The sequence below is a fragment of the Macrotis lagotis genome, chromosome 1, assembly GCF_037893015.1.
Source record: "Macrotis lagotis isolate mMagLag1 chromosome 1, bilby.v1.9.chrom.fasta, whole genome shotgun sequence".
NCBI classification, from domain to species: Eukaryota; Metazoa; Chordata; class Mammalia; order Peramelemorphia; family Peramelidae; genus Macrotis; species Macrotis lagotis.
In genome coordinates this window covers 731,586,032-731,610,549 of record NC_133658.1, presented here as the reverse complement: position 1 = coordinate 731,610,549, position 24,518 = coordinate 731,586,032, and the positions used below count along the sequence as shown (strand labels likewise).

The following is a 24,518-nucleotide window of genomic DNA, read 5'->3' as shown; positions in this document are numbered from 1 at the left end:
GCTCCTACTTTTTCTATTAATTGCTGCTCAAGCTGTTTTCTTTAAAAAGAGTGAGATTATTTTCAAATTATTGTGATCAAAGGAAAGGTAACTTTCTTTTCTTCTGAATGCCTTAAACTCTAGTCTATGTTCAATAACTCAATGTCCTATTGATTGAAAATGAAATGTTTAAAACTTTATTTTCCCCTGTCGCCTGTTCCTGTTTTCAAGCCTGTTTCTCAGTCAACTCAGTTTTTAACATAGAAGTTATCCTCAACTCATTCTTCTCTGCCTCTATTTCTAATAAGTTATGCATCTTATCAGTTCTATTTCCATATCTCATATCCACATCCTTTCCACACTAACACTGCCACCACCCTGCTGTTATTTCACTGGTATCCCAGTTGTCTCCTTGCTTCCAGTCTTCCTCCATCTTTTACACAGCTCCTAAAATAATTCTTCTAGAATCTAGGACATAGGTCTATCATATCACTCCTGCTAAAAACCTATCAGTGATTCTCTGTTGCTACTTATTTAAAAGAAAAAAATTTGCTTAGCATTTAAGACTCTACTTTTGAAACCTTGTTTCATAATTTCTTTTACATCTCTATGCTCCCAACAAACTGATGCTTGACCTGATCACCTTTGACAAGCTTTTTTTGAACCTCAGTTTGTTAGTCTTCACTCCCTACTTGCTTATATTATTGTCTTTGTGACTCTAGCTTCTAGTCCTGTGCTGATATACAGTAAGCATTTAATTTGTCAAATTAAAATTTAGAATTAAACTGTATCTTTTATTCATTTCTCCTGAATTCATATTTGCCTTTCCTAATATGATGTTTGACATATGCTTCATATTCATTTTATTGCTGAGAATTGTTTTACCATGAGAGAACTCTTTAATTTTTCTTAGGTTCTGTGAATAGCAAGTTTTTTATTACTTCTCCTTAAAAAGTGAAAAGTCCATGTGATTCTTAGAAATATTTTATCATTGTGTTCTCTGTCCTTCCTAAGAGAGTTAATTATACAGTCATTGGACTAGAAAAAGTAACATGTACTTGGAATGAATAGAATATACTTTAAGCATAGATTTCTGTGACTGGAAGTTCCCATGTAAATGTGCTTCTTTTGTTCTTTATGTGCATTAGTATATATATATATATATATATATATATATATATATATATATATATACACATACATGCGTATGTATGTCGTGTATATGTTATGTATGTATATTTTGTATCCAGTTTGGTTGTATATTAAAGGATTTTCTGGGGAACTGAATTTTCTCAATTAGCCACATATTGACCTCTCTAGAAATGAAACATCCTAGGGCAAAAAAAAGGAAGTGTTGGCATATGTTTTCCTGAGAAAGTCAGGTTTGCACAAATGTATTGGTCAGTATCATATTGGTGAGTGTGGGGTATGTTTTTTCTTTTAAGCCATTATAGCGCTTTTATCAACCTTAGACTTTAGTAGGCAGACACTCAAGAATTATGACAAAATACTTTGCAATAGGAGCTATGATGAAATGAACAATAAGAAGTACTATACTTTGAGTCAGAAGACCTATATTTGAGGGTCAAGCTGAATTGTTTGCCAGTTGTACAACCTTAGAAGCAAATAATTTAAACTTGTAAAGGTTGTAATAGTCACATTATCTCCTTTCCAGAGATTCCATAAGAATGAAATAAAATTGGGGCGGCTAGGTGGCGCAGTGGATAAAGCACCGGCCCTGGAGTCAGGAGTACCTGGGTTCAAATCCGACCTCAGACATTTAATAATGACCTAGCTGTGTGGCCTTGGGCAAGCCACTTAATCCCATTTGCCTTGCAAAAACCTTAAAAAAAAGGAATGAAATAAAATTACATAACCTCTGTGCTTTGTAACACTAGATTATTAATTCATTTGGATGCAGCAAACATTTATTGAGCACCTAGTAGATAGCTGGCTTTAGGGACACAAAGACAATATCAAACAGATGCTTACCCTTAAAAGGACTTACATTCTGTTAGAAGCAAACAATATATACAGATATATATTAATGTGATTTATTAGTTATTTGCAATAATAATTAAGAATTTTAATTATCATATCATTTGTTAAGCAGAATAAGTTTTGTGGGGAAATCTTACAGTAGAATTCCATGCAGATTATAAATCACAAAGCGTCAAACCATCAAGAAGTGGTAACATTTCACAGTAGTTTAGTTAGAATTTTAAGGAAATTCTGAACAACACTGAATAAGGTTATTAGGGCTTGTTCAAAATTTTCAGGTTTAAAGATACACTGATAAAGACATATTACTTGCAGTGGCCATTTCGTTTTGGTAACATATTTTACCTAGATGAAAGGCTTTAAACATTTATTGTCAGCTATAACTATGAATTCTCTAAATTGAACTTTTAAAGAGAATACAGAGAGCTTCAGAGTTCTAAAGACTTGTCAGAAAATGAGGGGAAATGTTAAAACTGATTACTTGTCTTGGGTTTTTTCATGCCATGACACTATCTCCATCTAAGAGATTTGTTCTACTTTTCTTTAAATGTGGTGGCAGGGGAAACCTCACACTTTCATATCTATTTATATGTAGAAAGCATGTTTCTAGTTATCTTGTGTTAGTGCATGGATTGCCAGTGACAATTATGTAGCTCAGTGGATAGAGCATGGGGCCTGGAGTTAGGAATACTTATCTTCCTGAGTTTAAATTTGGCATTTTAGTAGCTGTGTGACCCTGGGCAAATCACTTATTCCTGTTTGCCTCAGTTTCCTCATTTGTAAAATGAATTTCACGAGGTAATGGTAAACCATTCGAGTTTCCCTGCCAAGAAAACACCAAATAGGGTCATGAAAAGTCAGTCATGACTAAAATACAACTAAACAACAAAGATACGTGTATGGCACAATATTTTAGAATCCATGAGTTGGAAGAGACTTCAAAAGACCATCTATTCTAAACTGTACTTCACTAATAATCCCATGCATAAGATTCCCAACAGGTGGTTGTCCAGCCTCTATGTGAAGACCTCCAGACTCCAGTGAGATGAAACCTCATGATACAACTTAGTCCATCTTCAGACTTCTCTAGTAAATCTGCTTTTCTAATTTCTACTGAATGCTCCTACTTCTTCCCTCTGAACCCAAACAGAACAAGTGTTATCCCTTTTCCATAAGATAGCTGTTGAAATACTTAAGGCACTGATTATGTAGATTTCTCCTGCTCTATCTACCCCTCCTCCCCCACCCCCAGCCCTTGCAATATCCCCAGTTTCTCCAGCTAATCCTTTTAATGAATTGTTCTCTAATCCCTTCACTATCTTGGTTCCCTTCTTTTGGACTCATGAAAATGTGATAAAACTAAATGCAATACTTCATGTGCCTTCTGTTGATGGTAGGGTATAATAGAACCATTATTATCTTTTTCTACTTACTAGGCCTTTTGTTTTAATTTTCAGGAAACAAAATTGCTATTAAATTTAGTTTTTACATTACCTTTGTTTTCCAATATATCTTCCTCTTTCTTTCCCTCCCAAAGAGCCACCCCTTATAACAAAAGAACAAACAAGAAACAAGGGGAAATAACAGTTGAACAACATTTCAACAAATTTTGTCATTATGACTTCATACAGCAGTCTGCTGTTGCTTAGATGCAAACCCAATAGAAACTTGCATTATTCAGACCAGGGGAAAGTGTTTAGAATTTGTCCTGGATCACAATTCTTAGGTTTTGCAGAAAGTTTATATGTATCTCCTGCAACCTTAGAAGAATCCCTTCTATACCCCATAGCAACTTGATTGAACAAAACCTTCCCTTTTCTTCAGGTTAAACAGATTTTGCCCCTACCATCAGTTCTGAAGTCAGGAAGTAGGTTAGAAGGATGAGCAAAAACCAAAAAAAAACCCCAAAACCTCCCATCATTAAAATGCTATTTTTGGTATCAGGGTCGCTCAAGATACAAATTCATAAGATATTGACTTCAAAATACCTATTAACAAAGCGTCAGAGTCACAGTTTGAGGATACACTGAACCTGAATTCCTGGAAGAGATGAAATGAAATTTTTAAAATGAAATGAAATTTCTAAAGAAAATTGGAAAAGACATCAGAATTGTGAAAGAAAGAATTGAAAAGGGAATTAATAGTGTGGCACAAAAAACTGTATTCCACCAGAAGACTCCCTAAAAATGAACCAGATGACACCAATGACTCTATGAAACAGTATTAAAACAGCTATTTAAAGACTGGAAAATTAGAAGAAAATGGGTAGTATCTCATAGCAAAACCCACTGACCTGGAAAAAGAAAACATTGAGGGATGATTTAAGAATCACAGGTTACAAAATATACTATAACCAAAAAAAAAAAAAGCAGATACACAACATAGAAAATAGAATTTTTTGGTTGCCCCATAAAAAAACTGAAAATTCCAAGAAATACCATACTTAAAATCCAAATCTTGAAGATCAAAGTAAAAATACTGCTAGATCCAGAAAGAAAGAATTTAAGTATCTAGGATCCACAATATCAGGTCACATGATTAGTAATCACTGCTGTAAAGGATTGAAGAGCTTAGAATACACTATTTCAGAAGGCAAAGGATATAGACTTACAAACAAGAATAGCTTACCCAGTAGTATCTTGAGTATAGTTCTAAGAGGTGGGAAAGTTAACTTAGGAAATGAAACTTTAATGGCATGAAGAATTTTCAAGCTTTCCTAATGAAAAGACAGTAGCTACATAAAAACTTTGAACTTCTAAACCAAAAACTATAATGGAAGTATAAGAAAGTAAAAATAAATGGAAAATCACAAAGGACTAAACAAGGATAAACCATTTAACTTCAAATATGGGGAGATTGATATATGGTTCTCCTCTGAAAGCTATTATCATGCATCATAGATGTAGACTGATTAGAAAAAGTGGCCTGTTTGAGGCAACTTGATGACTGGTCTTGGAGTTGAAAGGCCTAAGGCTTGGATACTTACCAACTTCTCCACTCTAGGCAAGTCATTTAACCTCTGGTTTGCCTTAATCTATTGAAGAAGGAAATGGTAAACTCCTTTATCTTTGCCAAGAAAACCTCATTGATATTATTGATGTGCTCAAGTCCACAGGTCTGGGAAGACCAAACAGCAAAAGTCCAATCCCTTATTTTGTAGTGAGCTAGGTGGCCTTGTGCCTAGTGGGTCTGGAATCAGGAAGACTTAGCTTCAAATCTGGCCTTAGACACAGTTTGACCCTGGGCAAGTCATATAACCCAGTTTGCCTCAGTTTCCTATTGGAGTTGGAGAAGAAAACCCCAAATGGGATCATGAAGACATAAACATGACTAAACAAAAGCATACAAATTCTGGGGGTCTCTTGCTGTGTCTTGATAATCTTAAGAGAAAAATGGAAAGAGAATAGGAACAAGTCAAGTAGGAGAAGGAAAAGGGAGATTAGGTAAAGTCTCACATAATTGGGGTGTGCACATGTTTATATGTATGTACTTTGTATATATAAAATCAAGGAGGGAAGGGATGAGGAAATAGCTAACATTTGAATCTTCCTTTCATTTGACTGAGGGAAGGAAGAATACATAAACACAAGCACCACACACACACATAATACACACACACACACATATGCGTGCGTGCAGAAAGCACTCATCTGGGAGATAGGAAAGAAAACAATTCTAATTTCTTTTTGTGGTAGCAAAGAATGGGATCTGAGTGAAAGTATATTGGGAAATCTTTGAACATGTTATACATTTATACATATATATGTGTATATATATATATACATATATATATATGTATATATATATATATATAACAAAATGCTATTGCACTATAAGAATTATAATGGAAATAGTTTTATCCTGGGAAACGTAAGAAGACTTAGATAAACTGATGAAGAATTAAGTGAAATATAATAAAGGCAAACAATTTGAGAAGAATTAAGAGTTCTGATCAGAGTAATGATGAACTAATTCCAAAAGACTTAATAATGAAATATTGCCTGTCTCCTGGTAGAGAGTCATTTATATTTGTGTGCATATATTTTTATACTCACATACATATTTGGATATGGCCAGTTTCTAAATGTTTTTTGTTTGGCTGTATATGTATGTAATGGATTTTATTTTTGTTGTTGCTCTCAGTGTTGGAGTAGAGAGGTGGGAGGTTGAGAAGTTGATTTTTTTTCAATTAAATTTAAAAAAATTGAATGAAAAGAGTTTTCCTTCTGAAAGGTATTTAGTTTCTAGAATTTTTTAAAATGGAAAATTGAAGAGCATTTTGACTGCTTTCATCATACTTGATAACATAAAGATGTTCAATGTATTAATAATAAATTAGACTATAGATCACAAGGGAACATTTTCTGTGCTTTAATCTTTATTGTTCACATTAATCAGGTAAGAACAAAACTAATCTTTATAAGTCCTTTGGCCTTCCCACTTTTTTTTCAGTGAAAGGGAATTTGGAAATGGAGTGAGGGAAGTTAAGTAATAGAGATGACAATAAAAGGAAAATTTTTCTACAAAAATATTTTCTAAAAATCACAAGAACAGAAGAAAGCATAGATAAATAGAATAGTTGTGAAATTTATGGTAGCTTATGATATTTTAAACAGTATCAAATAGAAATTTCTAGTTACATATTGATTATTCTTTTCATTTACTGTTTATATATATAAAAGTTCTTTTTTTGGTGTTTTAAGTTCAGAAATTTAAAAATAACACAAATGATTTAAGTTTACCTCTTTGTGTGTCTAAATTCATTTTAAAAAGTTAAGAGATTTTTGTTTGTGGCCAAATAAATTTGACATTGAAAGAGCATTTAGTTAAGAATCATGATATTTGGTTCTCATCTTGACTTTGCAAGTGACTTAATCTTGGAGTATTGCAAAAATACTTATATTTTTGTCTAATGATTGCTGTCACAATCAATTTAGATAATCTATATTAATGAATTTTTAAAAGTGTAGTAAAAAGTGGGGCAGCTAGGTGGCATAGTGGATAGAGCACCAGCCCTGGAGCCAGGAGTACCTGAGTTCAAATCTGGCCTCAGACACTTAATAATTCTCTAGCTGTGTAGCCTTGGGCAAGCTACTTAACCCCATTTGCCTTGCAAAATCTTAAAAAAAAAATAGTAAAAGGAGCTATATCAAGTTTCATAGAAGTATCACTTTATTTCGTAATTGTTTTGTTTAGCCCTGCTCATTTTTCAGAAAATCAAATCACAAGTCACCAAATTTTTAGATTTAAAAATTAGCTCAGCAACTATCTAGTCCATCAAAAAAGACTTGATTAGTAGTTATTCATCTCTGCTTAAAGAGGTAGCTTAATTATTAGTAATTAAAACTCAACTTTTCTGAGATTTATAATTCTATAATCAGTAGTTCTGGTTACCCCGTATATTTTCATATTATATGTTACCAAACAGTATGGCAAAAAAATAGTTTCTAGAGAATTTTTTTAAGTGTACCTGATAACCAAATCTTAATAGAAAGTAAGTTATAGATGAGAGTAGAATGAGATAAACTTTTTTTTTTGCTATAGCCAATACGGGAATTTATTTTGCTTGACTATGCCTGTTTGTTATATGACTTTTTATTTGTTATAAGGTTGTTTTCCTAACTATGGAGGAGAAAATATAAATGCTTGTCAATTTAAAAAGTCATTTAAAATTTTTTGAAATCATTAAAAATAGGTTTGATTTATAAAATTCAATCTCTAGATAATTGATCTCCATCAAGTTTTTTTAAGTTTATATGGTCCTAATTAATAATAATAATAATACAAAGCTAACATTTCTGTAGTGCTAGGTAAAGTAGGCACTTTATAATTATCATCTCATTTTGTCTATCCTAAGAGGTTATATACTATTTTACAGATGAGAAATCTTGCATAGCTAAACTTGAAATCCACTGGACCACCTGCTTTTTTTCTGTCATTTATGGATATTATTTTCAAGTATATTAATATATATTTTAAAGCTTACAAATGTGTTTTTTCCATTTTTTTTTGAGAAACTTGTCCCTATTCAAGAAGATGGCTTAAAGACACTCAGAACAGAAATGTACAATTACTAAGTACTTATTGTGTGCTTAGGGACTATGATTTAGCCACTTGGTCCCTACTGTAAAAAGGTACATTCTAATGAGAAACACAATACATGAAATTGTACTTGAAAGTAAGGTTTTGGGAAGTTTGATGAGGATATAGACTGAGATTCTAGCATGATCGTCAACGTAATGGTTGTTGTTTTTACCAGTTGCCATTACTGTAACTGCTTGCCTCTAATAGAAATGAATGACTTAAAATTGGAGTCCATGGTGGAAAAGATTTTTTTTTCCTCCAGAACCTATGAAAGCATCCCAGGGCTTTTCAGAAAAGGTAGTGGATCTCAAATCCTCAGTGATACTGAAATAGTTATCCAGTTATTGAGGAAAAGTTAGAGTCTAATTGCTACAAGAAAAAAAATCAATTTGATTCAAATGTTAAAGTAATAGTTATTCATAAAACTTGTCTATATGATTTGCAATTTTTAAAGAATTCCTTTGGTGTCAAATCCTTCAATAATTGACAGTGACTATAGTTATCGGATATATGTGAGATGAGAGCAACCTTCCATATCAATGCACCTAATTTTATTGTGTAAGTCATTGTGTACACTTCAGAGATTGAATTTCTTTCTGAAACATTAAGGCCATTTAAAATTGTTTTACTTGGTGAACAGGGCGCCGTTTGCTAAAACAGACTTTTCTGTAACTGTTATTTCCTTATAAAGACAACTTTGTCTAGATTATGCAGCTGTTAGGAACCTGGCTTATCTGCTTTCTGAACATGAAAATATGTTCCATCTCTTGTAGACATAATGTGAAGATTGCCATTGGAAAAATGTTTTTTACATCTCAGAACTGAATTGAACTCATTTCAATTTAACAAGCATTTATTAAGCACCTTCCATTTTTAGGCAATAGGATGCAAAAAAGACCATGAATTTCCATTTATAAGCCATTGTCTTGGCACATTCTTTTTGTTGTTGTTGTTGTTGTTTTTGTTTTTTTTGTAAGGCAGTGGGTTTAAGTGACTTGATCTTGGCATATTCTTTTTTTTTTTTTTTTTTTTTTTTTTTTTTTAGTTTTTTGCAAGGCAGTGGGGTTAAGTGCCTTGTCCAAAGGCCACACAGCTAGGTAATGATTAAGTGTCTGAGGCCGGATTTGAACTCAGGTACTCTTGACTCCAGGGCTGGTGCTCTATCCATTGCACCACCTAGCTGTCCCCTTGGCATATTCTTAAAGGATTTCGCATAGATCTTAAAATCATAGATCTAAAGCTAGAAGGGACTTTAGAAGTCTAATCCAACTCCCTCCAACTCCCATATTTAAAAGTAGAGAAAACTGAGGCCCAGAGAAGAAGAATGACTTACCTAAGGCCATGAGAATCATAACAAGAATTTTGTCTAGGTCCTGAATCTAGATCTAATCCTTTTTTGAATGCCTTATACATTGTATTCTTTAAAATTTTTTTAAACAACTTTTGTTTCTACATTGCCTAAATTTCCCTCTATATATCTCTCCTTTACTATTCCTTATTTTTTCATAAATAAATTTTATTCCTGCCTTTTGTAGTTACATCAGTCTCATGATATCCCCTCTCCAACAGACCCTCTAATTAAAAGGTAGCAAAGCACAATTCCAAAATGCTTTTCTGTATGATTTTACTAATTCATAGCTCTACCAACATTGTAGTTGTGTTCACTTTTTCTCCCACAATCCCTACCATTTCTTCAAAGAATTTTTAAAAATGTGACTGCGGGGCGGTTAGGTGGCATAGTGGATAAAGCATTGGCCCTGGAGTCAGGAGTACCTGGGTTCAAATCGGTCTCAGACACTTAATTACATAACTGTGTGGCCTTGGGCTAGCCACTTAACCCCATTTGACTTGCAGAAACCTAAAAAAAAATGTGACTGTGTTTCTTGTCTTAATTTCCATACATATTTGCAAAATCCATGTGATGTTTTCCAAGTACATCTCTTTAACAGACACTGCTGTTACACTGTGGACAGAGATCTCAACTTCAAATCAGATGGACCATTGCCTTTAATACTTAATACCTATGTGATTGAGTATATCTTTAATCCTTTCTAAGCTTCAGCTCCTTATTTGCAATAGTTAATTTTCTATTTCACAAAGTTGTAAGGCACTATATAAATATAAGTCATTGATTTTTTTTGTGCTATTGTCATCCTTTTGGTATCTAATAGCCATGATTCAATATTTTTGGGTTGAATTAGAAAAAAAGAAACATATAATATTTTATCGCAATTCTCTGGAATGGCAGTAGCAGCTGACCAAAAGTTCCTTCTCTCTCTCTCTCTAATATTCTAGAGCAGTCAACGTGAAGCCTGTTCCATCTGTACACCTTTGTTTTAAGAGGTGGTTGGGGTGTGGAAAATATTTGTTTTTTGGTGTGCTTTTTAATGTCTTTTAAAGGGAAACTTGAAAGAATATTCTCAACATAAGATTCTTTTAAATTATTCTTTATTACCTTTTGTTGAATAGAATTTAGAATGACTAAAATAATTTTTTCATAAATGAATGTTTATTGATCTACTTTATGAAAAACAGATGATTTACTTAAGTATTTTACCTTTTCATCTAGAATGTCACTTTGCTTTTTGGAGCTTTCTGCTTAAATTGTGAAAGCCATTACAGATCTCATAAATTTCATATGATGGTGTTTAAAAGTATATAATTTGTATGTGCCACCAATGATAAATATGGAAGGGGGAATGTTTTCAAAGTTTTTTCCCTTAATTTGTGTTGTACTTACTTTTCCTGATACCATATTATTGTTGTATAGATTTTGGCAAGGTTTTGTTAATACTTCATTTAACAAAAAGTATTAAGACTTTTGTGACTGTTGAAAATTCTGTTAATATTCCAGAATTCCTCACTGCTCCACAGACTTAACTGTGGCCTCTGTAGGTCTTCTATTCCAACAGAATCTGTTCTCAGTTAAAAGCAATTATCAGTATTTTTATAAATAGACATTTATTCTGTAAGTCATATTTCCTAGTATTGAAATTTCTTTTTCATGAATTCAGAGTGAGTTGGCATAACATTTGCACAGTACACTTTTACTCAAAAACTTACTAAGAGTATTGGTTCTTGGAGAGCAAGGGCAGTATCATCTTTTTGTTGTTCCTTATATAACACCTTGTCTATTTCAGTTTGGATTTTTAAATTTTTTTTTGTTGTTAAAATGCCTGCCATGTACTAGGTATTACTTTAGGAATCCAAAGAAAAGAATGAAAGTCCCTGCCTTCAATGACTTATTTTCCCCGTAATCATTGTTAAATGAATCTCCAGATTATAATTTGAATAAAATTTTTATTTTTTCCCCCCATTTACAGTTGAAAGTAATTTTTGCTTTTTTTTTTTGGATAAAAAGATAATTGACTTAAAAAAAACCCATTGCATAGGCTATTATGCATTTGTTTTCTTAACTCTTAGAGTAAATAGATTAGACTTAATGTCTAAAAAGTGCCATTATTATATTGAGTTGAAAATAGGCCTTAGCATCTTTACTAGCTCCTTTGAGAATTGTTAATAATTTAGAATATATTTTGGAATTGTGATGTCCATTGTTATATTAAAAATGAAATACTTAAAAAAAAATAAATGTTGGGGGTGGCTAGGTGGTGCAGTGGATAGAGCACTGGCCTTGGAGTCAGGAGTTACCTGGGTTCAAATCCGACCTCAGACACTTAATTACCTAGCCGTGTGGCCTTGGACAAACCACTTTACCCCATTGCCTCGAAAAATCTAAAAAAAAAATGTTGAACAATACAGTCTTGCCATTAAAATAGAATTTTAAAATTCTTTTTATTTGAGAAATTATTCTTACCATTTTGAAGTATTTAATATAATCTTTGATGTGAAGAGATTTGTATTTTGTGTTTTCTAATGTATTTTATAATTACTGTATTTTATAATTACTGTATTTTAAGGGGAACTTAAAAACATTAAATATTCTCTTCATAAAATTCTTTTCATAATTATTTTTATTGAGTCAAATTTAGAAATACTAAAATGAATTTTTCATAAATTAATGGTTATTAATATATTTTATGAAAAACATGATTTAGTTAAGAAAATATTTTACATTTTCTTCAGGAATGTCACTCTCTGCTGGATCCTCACCTCTTCATTCCCCTAAAATTACTCCACATACATCTCCTGCACCTAGAAGAAGAAGTCATACTCCAAACCCAGCAAATTACTTGGTGCCTTCTAGTGCCTCTACACCTCTTAATAACCCTGTTTCTCAGACTTCATCTACTGGCCAGGTTATCCAGAAGGAAACTGTAGGTGGAACAACATACTTCTACACTGACACAACTCCAGCACCTTTGACTGGAATGGTATGTGTATTTTGGAGAAGAAATCAATATTATTATAACATGTCATCCTAAATTGCACTTTAAAATAAAAGTTTTCATTTTTTTTTTTTTGCCACTCCAAATATAAAAGGAATGAATAACTGGTTAAATTTTAAAAGGATTAATTTCTTCTGCTTCCCTCTACCCCTTCACTATTTTAAATAGAGCGAAATTAATTTGATATTCTACTTACTTTCCACAGTTTCTCTTTATTTTCTCTTTTTTATTTCTCTCCTTTAGATTTCCTTTAATTTTGGATAGGTTGATGCTAACCAAAGGACTTATGTTATTTCATATTCAACTTTTACCTTTTCCAATTACAATTTCAGAAAATTTCCCTCTTACATAAACATCTCTTCACAGAAATTATAAGAATGGGTTCTTGTTGGCTTATTATGGCTAGACTTTAAAATAGAACCTATAAATCTATAGAAATCAGTTTATGAACTGATAAATTTGTTAACTGTGGGGACATATGGAGAGTGAATGAATTGGTCATTTTCTCATCAGCTGTTGTGACCTGTGAAATATTGGTTGGATAGAAGATCTCCTGGGAGAGCCAAGGCTCATAAGAGAGAAAGGCATCATAAGTCATATATAGGTCAAAGCCATGATATAAATAAAAAGACTAAGAGACACAGGACAAATAAATAGTGCTTCAGAGATGCAAGATATGCTAGGATCTCCTTCACTAGGATCTCCATCTCGCCAAACAAACTGCCACAATTCTGGTTAAAAATAATATTCCCCCTCCTGTCGTACCCCCCCCTCCCCCGGAATCTGTTTAGTGCTAATATAGGAATTGAAACTGCTAAGTCATAATCCATAAGCAAATGTTAAATATCAGTGTTATAATGTAATTAAAGATGTAATATATTGATCATAATTTTATCTCAGGAAAGTGACCAAACCACAAATTGTGGCTGTTCTTTTTTACCTGTTAATATGTTAAATTTATTTTAAAGTCATTTTCTTCTAAATTGATCACTGAACAGATAATAAAACATGAAATCCTGAGTTTCAAATAGTATTTCTTTTTTTTTTTTAAACAAGGCAGTGGGGTTAAGTGACTTGCCCATTGTCATACCACTAGGCAATTATTAGGTGTTTGAGGATGAATTTGAACTCAGGTCCTCCTGGCTCCACAGCCAGTATCCACCTGGCTGTCCCTGTTTCGTTTTCCTTTCTTTCTAAAAGGCCATGCTTTTAATAATCTTCAGGTACTTTTTTTTCCCTTGGGAAAAATATATGAATTTCTTGATTTAAATTGGGTCTTAATAAAATATCTGTAGATACTTTTAAAATGTAAATATGACCACATTTTTCTAGGGAAAAAAGGTATGTGTTTAATGACATAAGGATATTTTCTTTATTGTATTTTACCTGTGTTCTTTATAGTAAAGGCAGTTTTCTTCCTTTTCCAATTTGTAAGCTACTTTTAGAGAGTTTAAACATAGCTCATTTGTGTTTTTACTTTTTAAAGCAGTATGACTTAGTCATGTTTTATTCTTGTGCTTTGTTATGACATTATACTATGATGAGGTAACTGAAACAAAAAAAAAGTTATGCAACTAAATGAAATATAAATGATTGTAGAAAAATTTGTAGGTTAAGCTAAGAGAATGGTATATAATTTTTTTCCTTTTGAAGTACACTGACAATAGGGATTAGGGATCTAGGGGAGAGATAATTCATGGCCACATTGAAATGAAACAGTGTGACTTATTTTTATATTTAAAAAAAGGAAAATTAAGTATGTTCAGTCAGAACAGATATTTATTCTGTAAACAGAGAATTGAAAACTTAGATTTACACAAAATTATACTACTTACATATTTTTGTGTATAATTTAATCCTGGTTGAGTTGGGAATCAGTGAAAGTGAGAATAGATAGAAGAGAAGAGGAGAATAAATAGAAAAGAGGAAAGAAAGAAAGAGGAAGGAAAGAACATAGATTCTTAGGTATCTATTAAAATGGAAGAGAAGGACTCGTCACAAACTTCTATTCACTTGGGTTTTTTGGTTGGTTTGGTTGGTTGGTTGTGTTTTTTGGCAGGGTAAATGGGGTTATCATTGGGATGGTTATTCCTTGAATTCTGGCATTGTTACCCAGAGCAGTATCACTTTATAGTTAGAAGTTCCTCCAAATTTTCTAAAGGGTATATAGTTTTTTAATAATCTCAAAATCCCTATAAAAAATCTAAAAATTTCATAAGATTTCCACATAGCTCATTTTTTTCACCTAAAGTTAAATCTTAACCAATATCTGTTAATGTACATTTTGTTTCACATTACTTTTTTTTTTTGCAGTGATATATGTGATTAATGTGAATTGATTCACAGTGCTTAATGGTTATACCTATTTCTTGGTTTGTTGTTTGTTTTTTTAAATTTAGAGACTATACATCAGAATTGTGATATTTTATATTTAAAAACCATCTTTTTTTTAACCTTTTAGGTATTTCCAAACTATCACATTTACCCTCCAACTGCACCTCATGTTGCATATATGCAGCCAAAAGCAAATGCACCTTCTTTTTTCATGGCTGATGAACTTCGGCAGGTATGCTTTTATGGTTAACTGTAAAAATTCTTAAAATTTAACTATTACATTTTTAGGGAAGAAAGACCCAAATCAAGAAATAGTGTAATTTTCCAGAAACAACACTGAAGTTTTATCTCAAACTATTTATTCAAATATGATAGTTAGATATAAATTAAACTAAAAGCGTGCATATTTAATTTGGGATGTATATACAGTTGGGTCCCTCCATGTGGTAATGAATCCCTTGAAGTGGTCCCATAAATTCTAATTCATTCTGTTTTAAAAATACTATGGTAGGGGCGGCTAGGTGGCACAGTGTATAAAGCACTGGCCCCTGGAGTCAGGAGTAACTGGCTTCAAATCCGGTCTCAGACACTTAATAATTACCCAGCTGTGTGGCCTTGGGCAAGCCACTTTAACCCCATTTGCCTTGCAAAAAAAAAAAAAACCCTAAAAAAATAAAATACTATGGTAAATAATTCTAGTTCAATGGCAACATGCAGTGCTAATTTGAATAATGTGACCACTTTAGGAAATTTATTATTTGTACTATTTGGGACCTAACTGAATGTTTAAAGAAATTTATTGATACAGAGAGTATAAAACATATAGTAGCCTGTTTGTTGAATCACCCCTTAAGGGCTATAGATTGAAATTATTTGTAAATAATCAATTAAATTATTTATTCAGATGAAAATAGGCCCAATTTTACTTTTAGATAGGTGAAGAGTAAGTAATTTTGATCTAAAATGTATATGTGCAATATTTTAAATATCTGAACTTAGACAAATTAAATGTTTTACAAATGAATTTAGCACAAATTTTAATTTTGAAATAGGTATTTAGGTAAAACTATCATTTAAGCTTTGATTAACACTCAACTTCTATGAGAATATGCTTTAGTGATATTAGTGCCAAAATTGGAGTTCAAGAACATCAGTGTCCATTTCGTTCAACCCTCTCATTTTATGGATGGGCTTTCTATGACTCATTGCCATACATAAGAGGTTTCTGTTGAACATCTCAAAAGTTCTAGCATTCTCTTCCCATCTGGATTTCCTGACTGAGGAAATCACTCACACTCTCTGAGCCCTGATAAAGTGAAGTGGTTGACTTAGGTGATTTTTAAAGCCCTTCTCAGGGTTAAATCTTGTTATCTTTATAAATGATTCTGGTAATTTCCTACAGTAAAGAAGTTGATAACTTCTATTTGAGAGTTTTCTAAAGACTTTTCTGGGATCATATATGTAGGAATTTGTAGAGCTTTGTTAATTTCAGGTTAGATTTTAAGCATACAGAATCATAAAAAGTATATTAATTTATTGAACCCATAACAACTCAGTCTAAATGCAGGCCTATCTGATTACAGAACTTGAATTCTTTACCTTTTCAGAAATATTATATATCATTAATTTCATATTGTACAATGTATATAACTAGGAAATTGAATATTTTTTCTGTTACAGGATAGGAAATTGAGGTTCCAGTAGTTATATTCTATATTATAAGAGATTCTATATTTTTCCCCTTAGGAGCTGATCAACAGGCATTTAATAACAATGGCTCAAATTGATCAAGCAGATATCCCAGGTAAAAAGAAAAATAAATTGAAAAAGAGGGAAGGAAGGAGTGAGATGAAGTATTTATTTTCTTTTGAATACAGACCTGTAACTTCATCATTGTTCAAGGTGCTGTCTCCACTAGTTAAAAATGAAAACACCTTCATTAAGTTCTTTTTTTTTTTTTTTTTTGCAATTTGTCTAGGGCTCTCAGATTAAGTAATTCTCCCATAGTTGTCTATCTAGTATGTGTCTGTTTAACCAGTTCTTTCTGACTCTAAAGCCAGCCCTCTGCTTTATTGTACTGCTTATCTTTGTGTATTATACTTACTATAATTGCATTATATGGTTATGATTGCCTGTGTAGTACAATACAGTTTTATATATGTTAAACCAATTTAAATTATTTGGTTTAATATTTTCTTTGTTCTCCTTATTTTTTGTTTTAAAATGCAGTTTATTAGAGCTGAATCAAATTTGGATTGTTTGCAAAAAAAAGTGCAAGGTTCAGTTGGCAGCATACTCAGCATAAGGCAGTAAAACTATATGACAGTCAAAAAAAAGCTACTAGATTTTTAGATTGAATCTAGAAAACTTTGAGCATCCAGAATGAGGGAAATGTGATATCCTCTCTTTACCTGGTTCTTGTCAGAGAACATACCTGATACATTCAGTGATGGATTGGATATTTTAAGAAGGATGTTGGTGAACTCTTGAGCACCTAAAGAGACCAGTGAAGATGTTAGAGGGCTTTAGGATTATTCCTCATGAGAAGTGGTTGAAGGAACATGGGCCATTTAGCCTGAAGAAGAGAAGATGTAAGGAAAGGACAGGACTAAGTAGATGTATTTGTGGAAGAGAGTATAGATGCAATCTGCAAAAAAACCAAGAACAATGTTTGGTAGTTAGAGGTCAATTTATGCAAAACTTCCACCTTAATAGAATTTGCTGCCCAGAAATTGCCCAGAGTTGAACAGTTCTTGGTCATGTAAGACATAAATGGTTTAGAGAATATTCTTGTAAGTTAGTCCTTCAGGAATGAGTGAATTGTTATAGAAATTGCCTTTTCCTAATACTTTCATTGGTATTGTTTAGAATCATTTTCTATGTTTTATATGGAAGTTAATGTGTAACTATATCAAATGTTATATATATGTAAGTGTGTCCCATACTTAATTTCTTTTTTTTAAAATACATTTTTTAAGGCAATGGAGTTAAGTGACTTGCCCAAGGTCACACAGCTAGGCAATTATTAAATGTCTTAGGCCAGTTTTGAATTCAGGTCCTCCCGACTCCAGGGCCAGTGCTGTATCTACTGCACCACCTAGCTGCCCCTTAATTTCTTAAAAGTGATTTCTACAATCATTTTGATAGGTCATCCTGAGAATTAAGATTTCAGTCTCAAACTAAATTATCACCTATTTATCAAGTGGTATATTTGTATTCTCAGGAAAATGCACTTTTTTATTTTTGGTTGCTTGAATTGGAAAATTGAAAATTTCTTAGAATACTCATTGACATGTATGTGTAGGAATAGAGACCTCCTTGAATATATTCTATATAAAACTTTTTAGTGAGAATTCCTAATAGGATTTACTTAATGCTTTTAAAGCACTTTATTTGTATTATCATTTGATTCTCCGAACAGTGCTGAGAGGCTGGTGCTATTATTATCCCTTTTACAGATGGAGAAACTGATGGGTCACAAAACTAATGAGTGTCTGAGGTTGGAATTGAGCTCAGGTCTTCCTTATTCTAAGTCCAGCCCTCTACCCTGTGCCATCTAGCAGACTGCTTATTCAAAGCAATAGTTACATGTAAGAGTCAAAAATTTTCCAAATTTAGTTTTGCGATTATACTTTTCAAAACAGTTTTAAAATATTTTCTGTGATTACTATTCTGTGGTGTAGTCGTTAGAGCATTGCTTAGGGAGTTAGTAAAACATGGGTTCAAGTCCTGCCTCAGCTGTGTGACCAAACGCAGGTGATTTAATCTTTCTGAACTTCAGACAGGCTGCCAATCTGCAACTGTAGGAGATATTTCCTGTACTGAAAAAATCACATTTGAACAATAAATCTAACTTAAATGAGTACCTTCAAGATTGAAGATACAGGCACTTTCTACTCCCTTGTTTAAACAATTTTTTTTTGTCATAAAATGAAATTTTAAACAATTTTTTGGGATAAAATGAAATTTAAAAAAAATATTAACATGGTTGCAGTCTTGCTATGTTATTTTCTCAAAAGCAAAATTGGGAATATTCTGACATTTCTCTTTCCTTGCTAACTTACTTGACTTAATTTTAACCAAGATAGAAAGATTCATGCTAACTTAAAGCATGGGAGTAGTTATTATATTTTGCTAATTTTATAGTATGGGTTTCAGAATGGTAAATTATTCCAAGACACAATGAGATGACCTGATTCATAGAAGCATTTCCAAATATTTTCTGAGTTATTATATAAAAGTATATTTGCATACTTGACTGATTTAGAATTTTTCATATCTTCTTCTAATACTAATGAATCTTTACAAGAATTGAGAGTCTAAAGTTATTTCCTGTAAATTGCTGTAGCCGTTCCTGCAGAAGTCGACAGCTACCATAGCCTTTTCCCCTTAGAACCACTGCCACCACCCAACCGAATACAGAAATCAAGTAACTTTGGGTATATCACATCATGCTATAAAGCTGTAAACAGCAAAGATGATCTGCCATATTGCCTTCGGAGGATTCATGGTAAGCAAGTTCATTTATCTTTGTTTAATGTTAGTGTACTTAAGATATTTAAACATTTATATATGTGTGTGGATTGATTTAAGTTTAAAGTGCAAGCAGTGAAAGAAATTAGCCCATCTTGAAAAGAAAATGTCACACAAAAATCAAGACATTTTTGTTTGTAATGTGAAAATTTCACTATCTGAATGATAGATAAAAAACCTTTTTTTTCTTTTGATAGGCTTTCGACTTGTTAATACAAAATGTATGGTATTGGTTGATATGTGGAAAAAAATCCAACACTCAAATATTGTAACATTGCGTGAAGTATTTACCACTAAAGCATTTGGAGAGCATTGTGAGTAATTTGCAGTTGCATTTCTGTTGGTGATTTCATTGACTCCTGAAACCAAATTTAAATAACAAGTTGCATATTTGTGTTTTATTTTAAGCCCTTGTGTTTGCATATGATTTCCATGCTGGAGGAGAAACTATGATGAGCAGACACTTTAATGATCCTAGTGCTGATGCTTATTTCACAAAGAGAAAGTGGGGTAAGAAAAAAATAAGCAAGCTATAAATTTAAAAAACTACTTAATGTTCTCTGGAAGAGGTATTAAGTTTGTTTATTAAATGTGGATAAGTGCAATCCTTAATCTTTCAGCTGATGGAGCCTTTTTCATTTGAATAAAAAAATAGCTTAAAGAAATAGGGTTGGGGCAGCTAGGTGGTGCAGTGGATAAAGCACCGGCCCTGGAGTCAGGAGTACCTGGGTTCAAATCCGTCCTCAGACACTTAATAATTACCTAGCTGTGTGGCCTTGGGCAAGCCATTTAACCCCATTTGCCTTGCAAAAACCTAAAAAAAAAAAAGAATAATTTTTTTTAACCTAAAATCTAAGAACTTCAGATTTAACCTATTTCTTTCTGGCGCCCCCCCCCCCCCCCCCATTTGAGATAATGAACCTGGTGATCACCGTATTAGACAAGTGTATTTGAGTTTTTCAACAATTTCATTTTCCTTAGATATACCTCTTGGTGTGTCCTTCATAGAACCAAAGAATTTCATAGTTGAAACAGGATTAGACAACATATTAACTTAATTTTTCTTGACATTCATTTGTGGCTTGGAGAATAGATGAAGAAGAGCAGGGGAAGATAACAAATTTTCAAGAATCGGAGTGAATGAGAATAGTGTGCTAAATATCTTTTTGAAGATGAAAGTATTGGGGCAGCTAGGTGTTGTAGTGGATATAGCAGGGACCCTGGAGTCTGGAAGACCTGAGGTCAAATTCAACCTCAGATACCAAATATTTATTTAGCTGTGTGTCTTGGGAAGTCACTTAACTTCATTACCTGACAAAAAATAAATAAAATAATTTTTTTAAAAAAGTTGAAGTGTTATTTAGAGAGTCATACTTCAAAATAAATACTAAAAATTCAGGAAAAAATGAATTTTAGTACAGACCCATTAATTTCCTTGTGTATAAAAATCATGAAGAAATAAAATCATATTTTTCATCTCTTGTTTTAACCTTTTGGAACTTTCTTAGCAAAGATATTAAGAGTTGTTTCCCTTTTCCTTTTTTGGCTCATTTTATTTTTTTAATTTTTTTTTCAAAAGACTTAAATTTTAATTCACAGGATACTGCAAAGTTCACATTATTACAGAAAGTTCAGAAGTTACTACAAAAAGCTCAGAGGGGACCACAAATAGTTCACAGGTAAAACTCTCTGACAAGGCAGCAAGAGAGTGAACTACTTAAAGGACAGATTGATTAATGGAAACTGAGGTTTAAAAAAAAGGCTAAAATGCTTAAGAGAAATGGAAGGAAAGAAGCTTAGATCAACCTAGATCCAGCCACATGGATCTGGGACCATATTGGTAATTACAAGTTGGGACAGGAATAGTCATTAAAAAGGGAAAAGAGAAGAAACTTAAAGGAAAGAACGGAGAAAGAAATTGCAGGAATCCTGGGAGAGAAAAAGAGAAGAGAAAAGAAGTTTAGATCAACATAAATCCAACCTCATGGTCAGACCATGCAAATCAGACCATGCAAATCTCATTGAGAGAGAGAGAGAGAGCGTGCAGATATTGTGTCTAGAAAGGGGAAAAGCAAGAAGGAAAGAGGAGAGCTCAGCTGAAGTCTGTTTAAACGCCTTTATGGTGGGTGGGACAAGGGTGATGCTTGAGGAGTGATTTAGCAAATGTCAGCTCATTTTATAGATAAGCAACTAAAGCAAATAGGGTTTAAGCCTTTGGTCACATAACAGGTTCATGAACTCAGATTTTCCTAACTCCATACTCGGTGTTCTATCCACTGTGCCAACTATTTTAACCTCATCTTGACATAAACTTTGAGGTAAATTATTTTATTTTTTCTGTGAAAAGAATTTTTTGATTTCTTTAGAGGTAGGAGAAGGCAGAATTGATGTTAGTTGAGTTTCTCAGGAACAGTATTTCTTTTACATTTGTGTCAACTTTCTAGTAGGAAGATGGTAGGTCTGTTTAGATCAAAGTCTGGGAAACTACTATTCTAAAAATGAGCATGTCTTATTGTAGTGCTAATGAATAATTACAGATATATGAGATAAATAAAGTACTTTTATATAATGTTCATTTTTGAGACTCTGGGTTTCCTTCTCTGGCTATCTTACTTTCTGATTCTTTGGCTAGTGAGAGGTTTGAACTTTTCTTTTTTTTTAAATCAGATCTTTTTGTGATAAGATCCTTTTCACTGATGTGGTTTTGGTGTTTTTTTTTTTTTTTAAGATTTTTACAAGGCTATGGGGTAAAGTGGCTTGCCCAAGGCCACACAGCTAGGTAATTATTAAGTGTCTGAGGCCAGATTTGAACTCAGGTATTCCTGACTCCAGGGCCAGTGTTCTAATCCACTGTGCCACCTAGCTGCCCCGATGTGGTTTTTTTTTTAAAGTCTGAATTCCCAATGTTGCAAATGTCTTCAAGGTTGTGATCTTATGAAGACGGTATTCAAATTGCAGAGCCATCTACTCAGAAACAACAAAACAAAAACCAAAGAGCTCTTTAATCTTTTCTTTGCTTGTTATTTTACTCTCTGATTTCTGATGGTTAGAACAAGAAATTTGTGGTTATATGCCTGTTTGACATAAAATTTTCAGTCATAAAGTGTGGTCAGTTTTGTAGTTTTCCATTTTGCTATGTCATTTGTAAGCACATAGAATTTTGTGAAAGGGAAGTGGTATAAGGTACAGCTTTTCCTTGAAAGATGAATATAGTTGTAAGAACTTGGGTTTGTGTTTTGTGTTTTTTGTTTTGTTTTGTTTTTAGTAATGAACACCTGTGAAATGATTGTTAACTTCTTTATAGATGTCTTCTGGAGTGTCTATATTTACTATATGTTAAGTATATTAAATATAAAAAATACGGAATTTTCCCAGAAGTCAAATATCTTTTTTTTGTCATAAATCATGATGCCATGACAGAGCATGTGAATTATATTTGAGTGAGGGAGATTTTATTTAATTCTAAATTATGGTATAACAGAGTTCATATATTGATAGGAACAGTTTATTTTCAGGAGGAGCTAATAAGATTTTCATTCTTTTTAATATTTTAACTAGTTTTTGTTTTTGGGGAACATAATGAATTCTAAACTTAGAGGGACAACAGTATTAAAATACTGATTTAGTAATAATAGCAACTTTTCCCCTTACATTTGAACTGAAAGCATCATGTATTGAAGTGGTATCTAAGTTGCATAAAATATATATTCAATTGCAAGGCAAAGCAATTTCTCATGCTAGTATTTCCAAATCTTAGCCTTTTAGCAATGACTTCTTTTTTTGCACTAAATCTAGATGACACAAACATTTGGATTATTAAAATCTTTTTAATTTAGTGTCATCAGGTTAAAGTAAATTTCTTGCCTTCATTTGAAATTTTACTCTTTTAATAACCAAAAACCTGAAACAGGAAATGGTGAACTTCTTCATGAGTGAAATGGCATATATCCATTGAGGAGCTGTGTCAGGCCAGTGATCCATTCTTCTTGTTTAAAGTGGATGATGCATTGTACTAGTTGTAGACTGTTTAGAAGTCATGCTTCTCACAGACATGAATTTTCTTAGAAGGCAGTCCCACCCTCTCTGTAAGATTCTTGTATTGTAGATTCTACAAAGAACTGATGTGAATTTTAATAATATTTTTCCTTCATTCTTGAAAAAGACCACAACATCTGGGAAGTGATGCTATGACAAACATGTGAATTGGATTTGAATTAGGGGGATCTTATCTATTTCTTTTTTTTTTTTTAAGGTTTTTGCTAGGCAGTACAGTTAAGTGGCTTGCTCAAGACCACACAGCTAGGTAATTATTGTGTCTGAGGCTGAATTTGAACTCAGGTACTGCTGACTCCAGGGCTGGTTCTCTATCCACTATGCCACCTAGCCGCCCCGAACTTATCTATTTTAAAATTACAGCTTAACAGAGTTCATGTACTGATAGGGACAGTTTACTCTTGGAAGGTGCTAACAAGATTTTCATTTTAGTTTTGTCACTTGAAAAAGTCTTGTAGTGGAACAGTAGCTTCTGTGAGATGACTTCTCCAACTATATACAGAGATGGTTACAATTAATTTGAATTTTTTCTCTTACAAATTTCTATTTCCTTGTTTACGGACGTTGAAAGTCCTATATCTGGTAATAATCTTTTATTATTCTTTCTTTCTTGCAATTTCTTACATTGTTATTCTTCCTCATCATGACTTTCAGTTCTTCCACTTTTTCCCAAGGCCATCACCCGTAATTCTTTTCATTCCTCCTGTCTTGATCCTTTGGTGAATCACTTCAACTCTACTATATAATACACATCTAATTCCTCTACCTCCTTATATAATCTTGACTTGGCATGCACTATTTCTGGATTACCCTCACCATCTATTATCTTCAAGTTCATGCTGCTGAATAGAGCTGGAGAAGATCATAAAACCTTGCTGTGTAGGACAGTTACAAAGTTGTTTATACAATCTTAAAAGGCCATCACTTTAACAAGGTACTTCTTTTATACCTCCTTAATTAAATCACTGTCTTCAACACATCAACTATTCCAATCTTTTCATTCCTCCCATATTGCCCCATTCTACCTTTTTAGCTGAAAACTTTGCCTCATACTTCACTTAGAAAAATGAGTTCATTCATCAAGAGCCACTTTTTTCTTCTTTTCATTTTAGAACACTCATATGTCTTCTCACTATTTCCTATTTCATTCTTGATTCACAAGAGGATCTTATCCTTCTTCTTGCC

The 24,518-nt window shown here is 32.7% G+C and overlaps 1 protein-coding gene and 1 long non-coding RNA gene across 3 annotated transcripts in view; one reads left to right on the top strand and one right to left on the bottom strand.

The window, feature by feature from the left end:
* The window catches only part of LOC141507948 (uncharacterized), a 97,034-nt gene extending 93,488 nt beyond the window's left edge, over positions 1-3,546 (bottom strand). Inside the window, exon 1 of the long non-coding RNA XR_012474307.1 lies at positions 3,475-3,546. This is a non-coding gene — a long non-coding RNA (uncharacterized LOC141507948). The remainder of the gene's footprint in view (positions 1-3,474) is intronic.
* Positions 1-24,518, top strand: part of PAN3 (poly(A) specific ribonuclease subunit PAN3) — a 146,116-nt gene that overhangs the window by 96,151 nt on the left and 25,447 nt on the right. For both annotated transcript variants that reach the window (XM_074216145.1, XM_074216146.1), the window contains 6 exons: positions 12,151-12,398; positions 14,875-14,979; positions 16,494-16,551; positions 19,096-19,257; positions 19,478-19,594; positions 19,689-19,790. In XM_074216145.1, the coding sequence (XP_074072246.1) occupies positions 12,151-12,398; positions 14,875-14,979; positions 16,494-16,551; positions 19,096-19,257; positions 19,478-19,594; positions 19,689-19,790 (792 nt within the window). The remainder of the gene's footprint in view (positions 1-12,150; positions 12,399-14,874; positions 14,980-16,493; positions 16,552-19,095; positions 19,258-19,477; positions 19,595-19,688; positions 19,791-24,518) is intronic.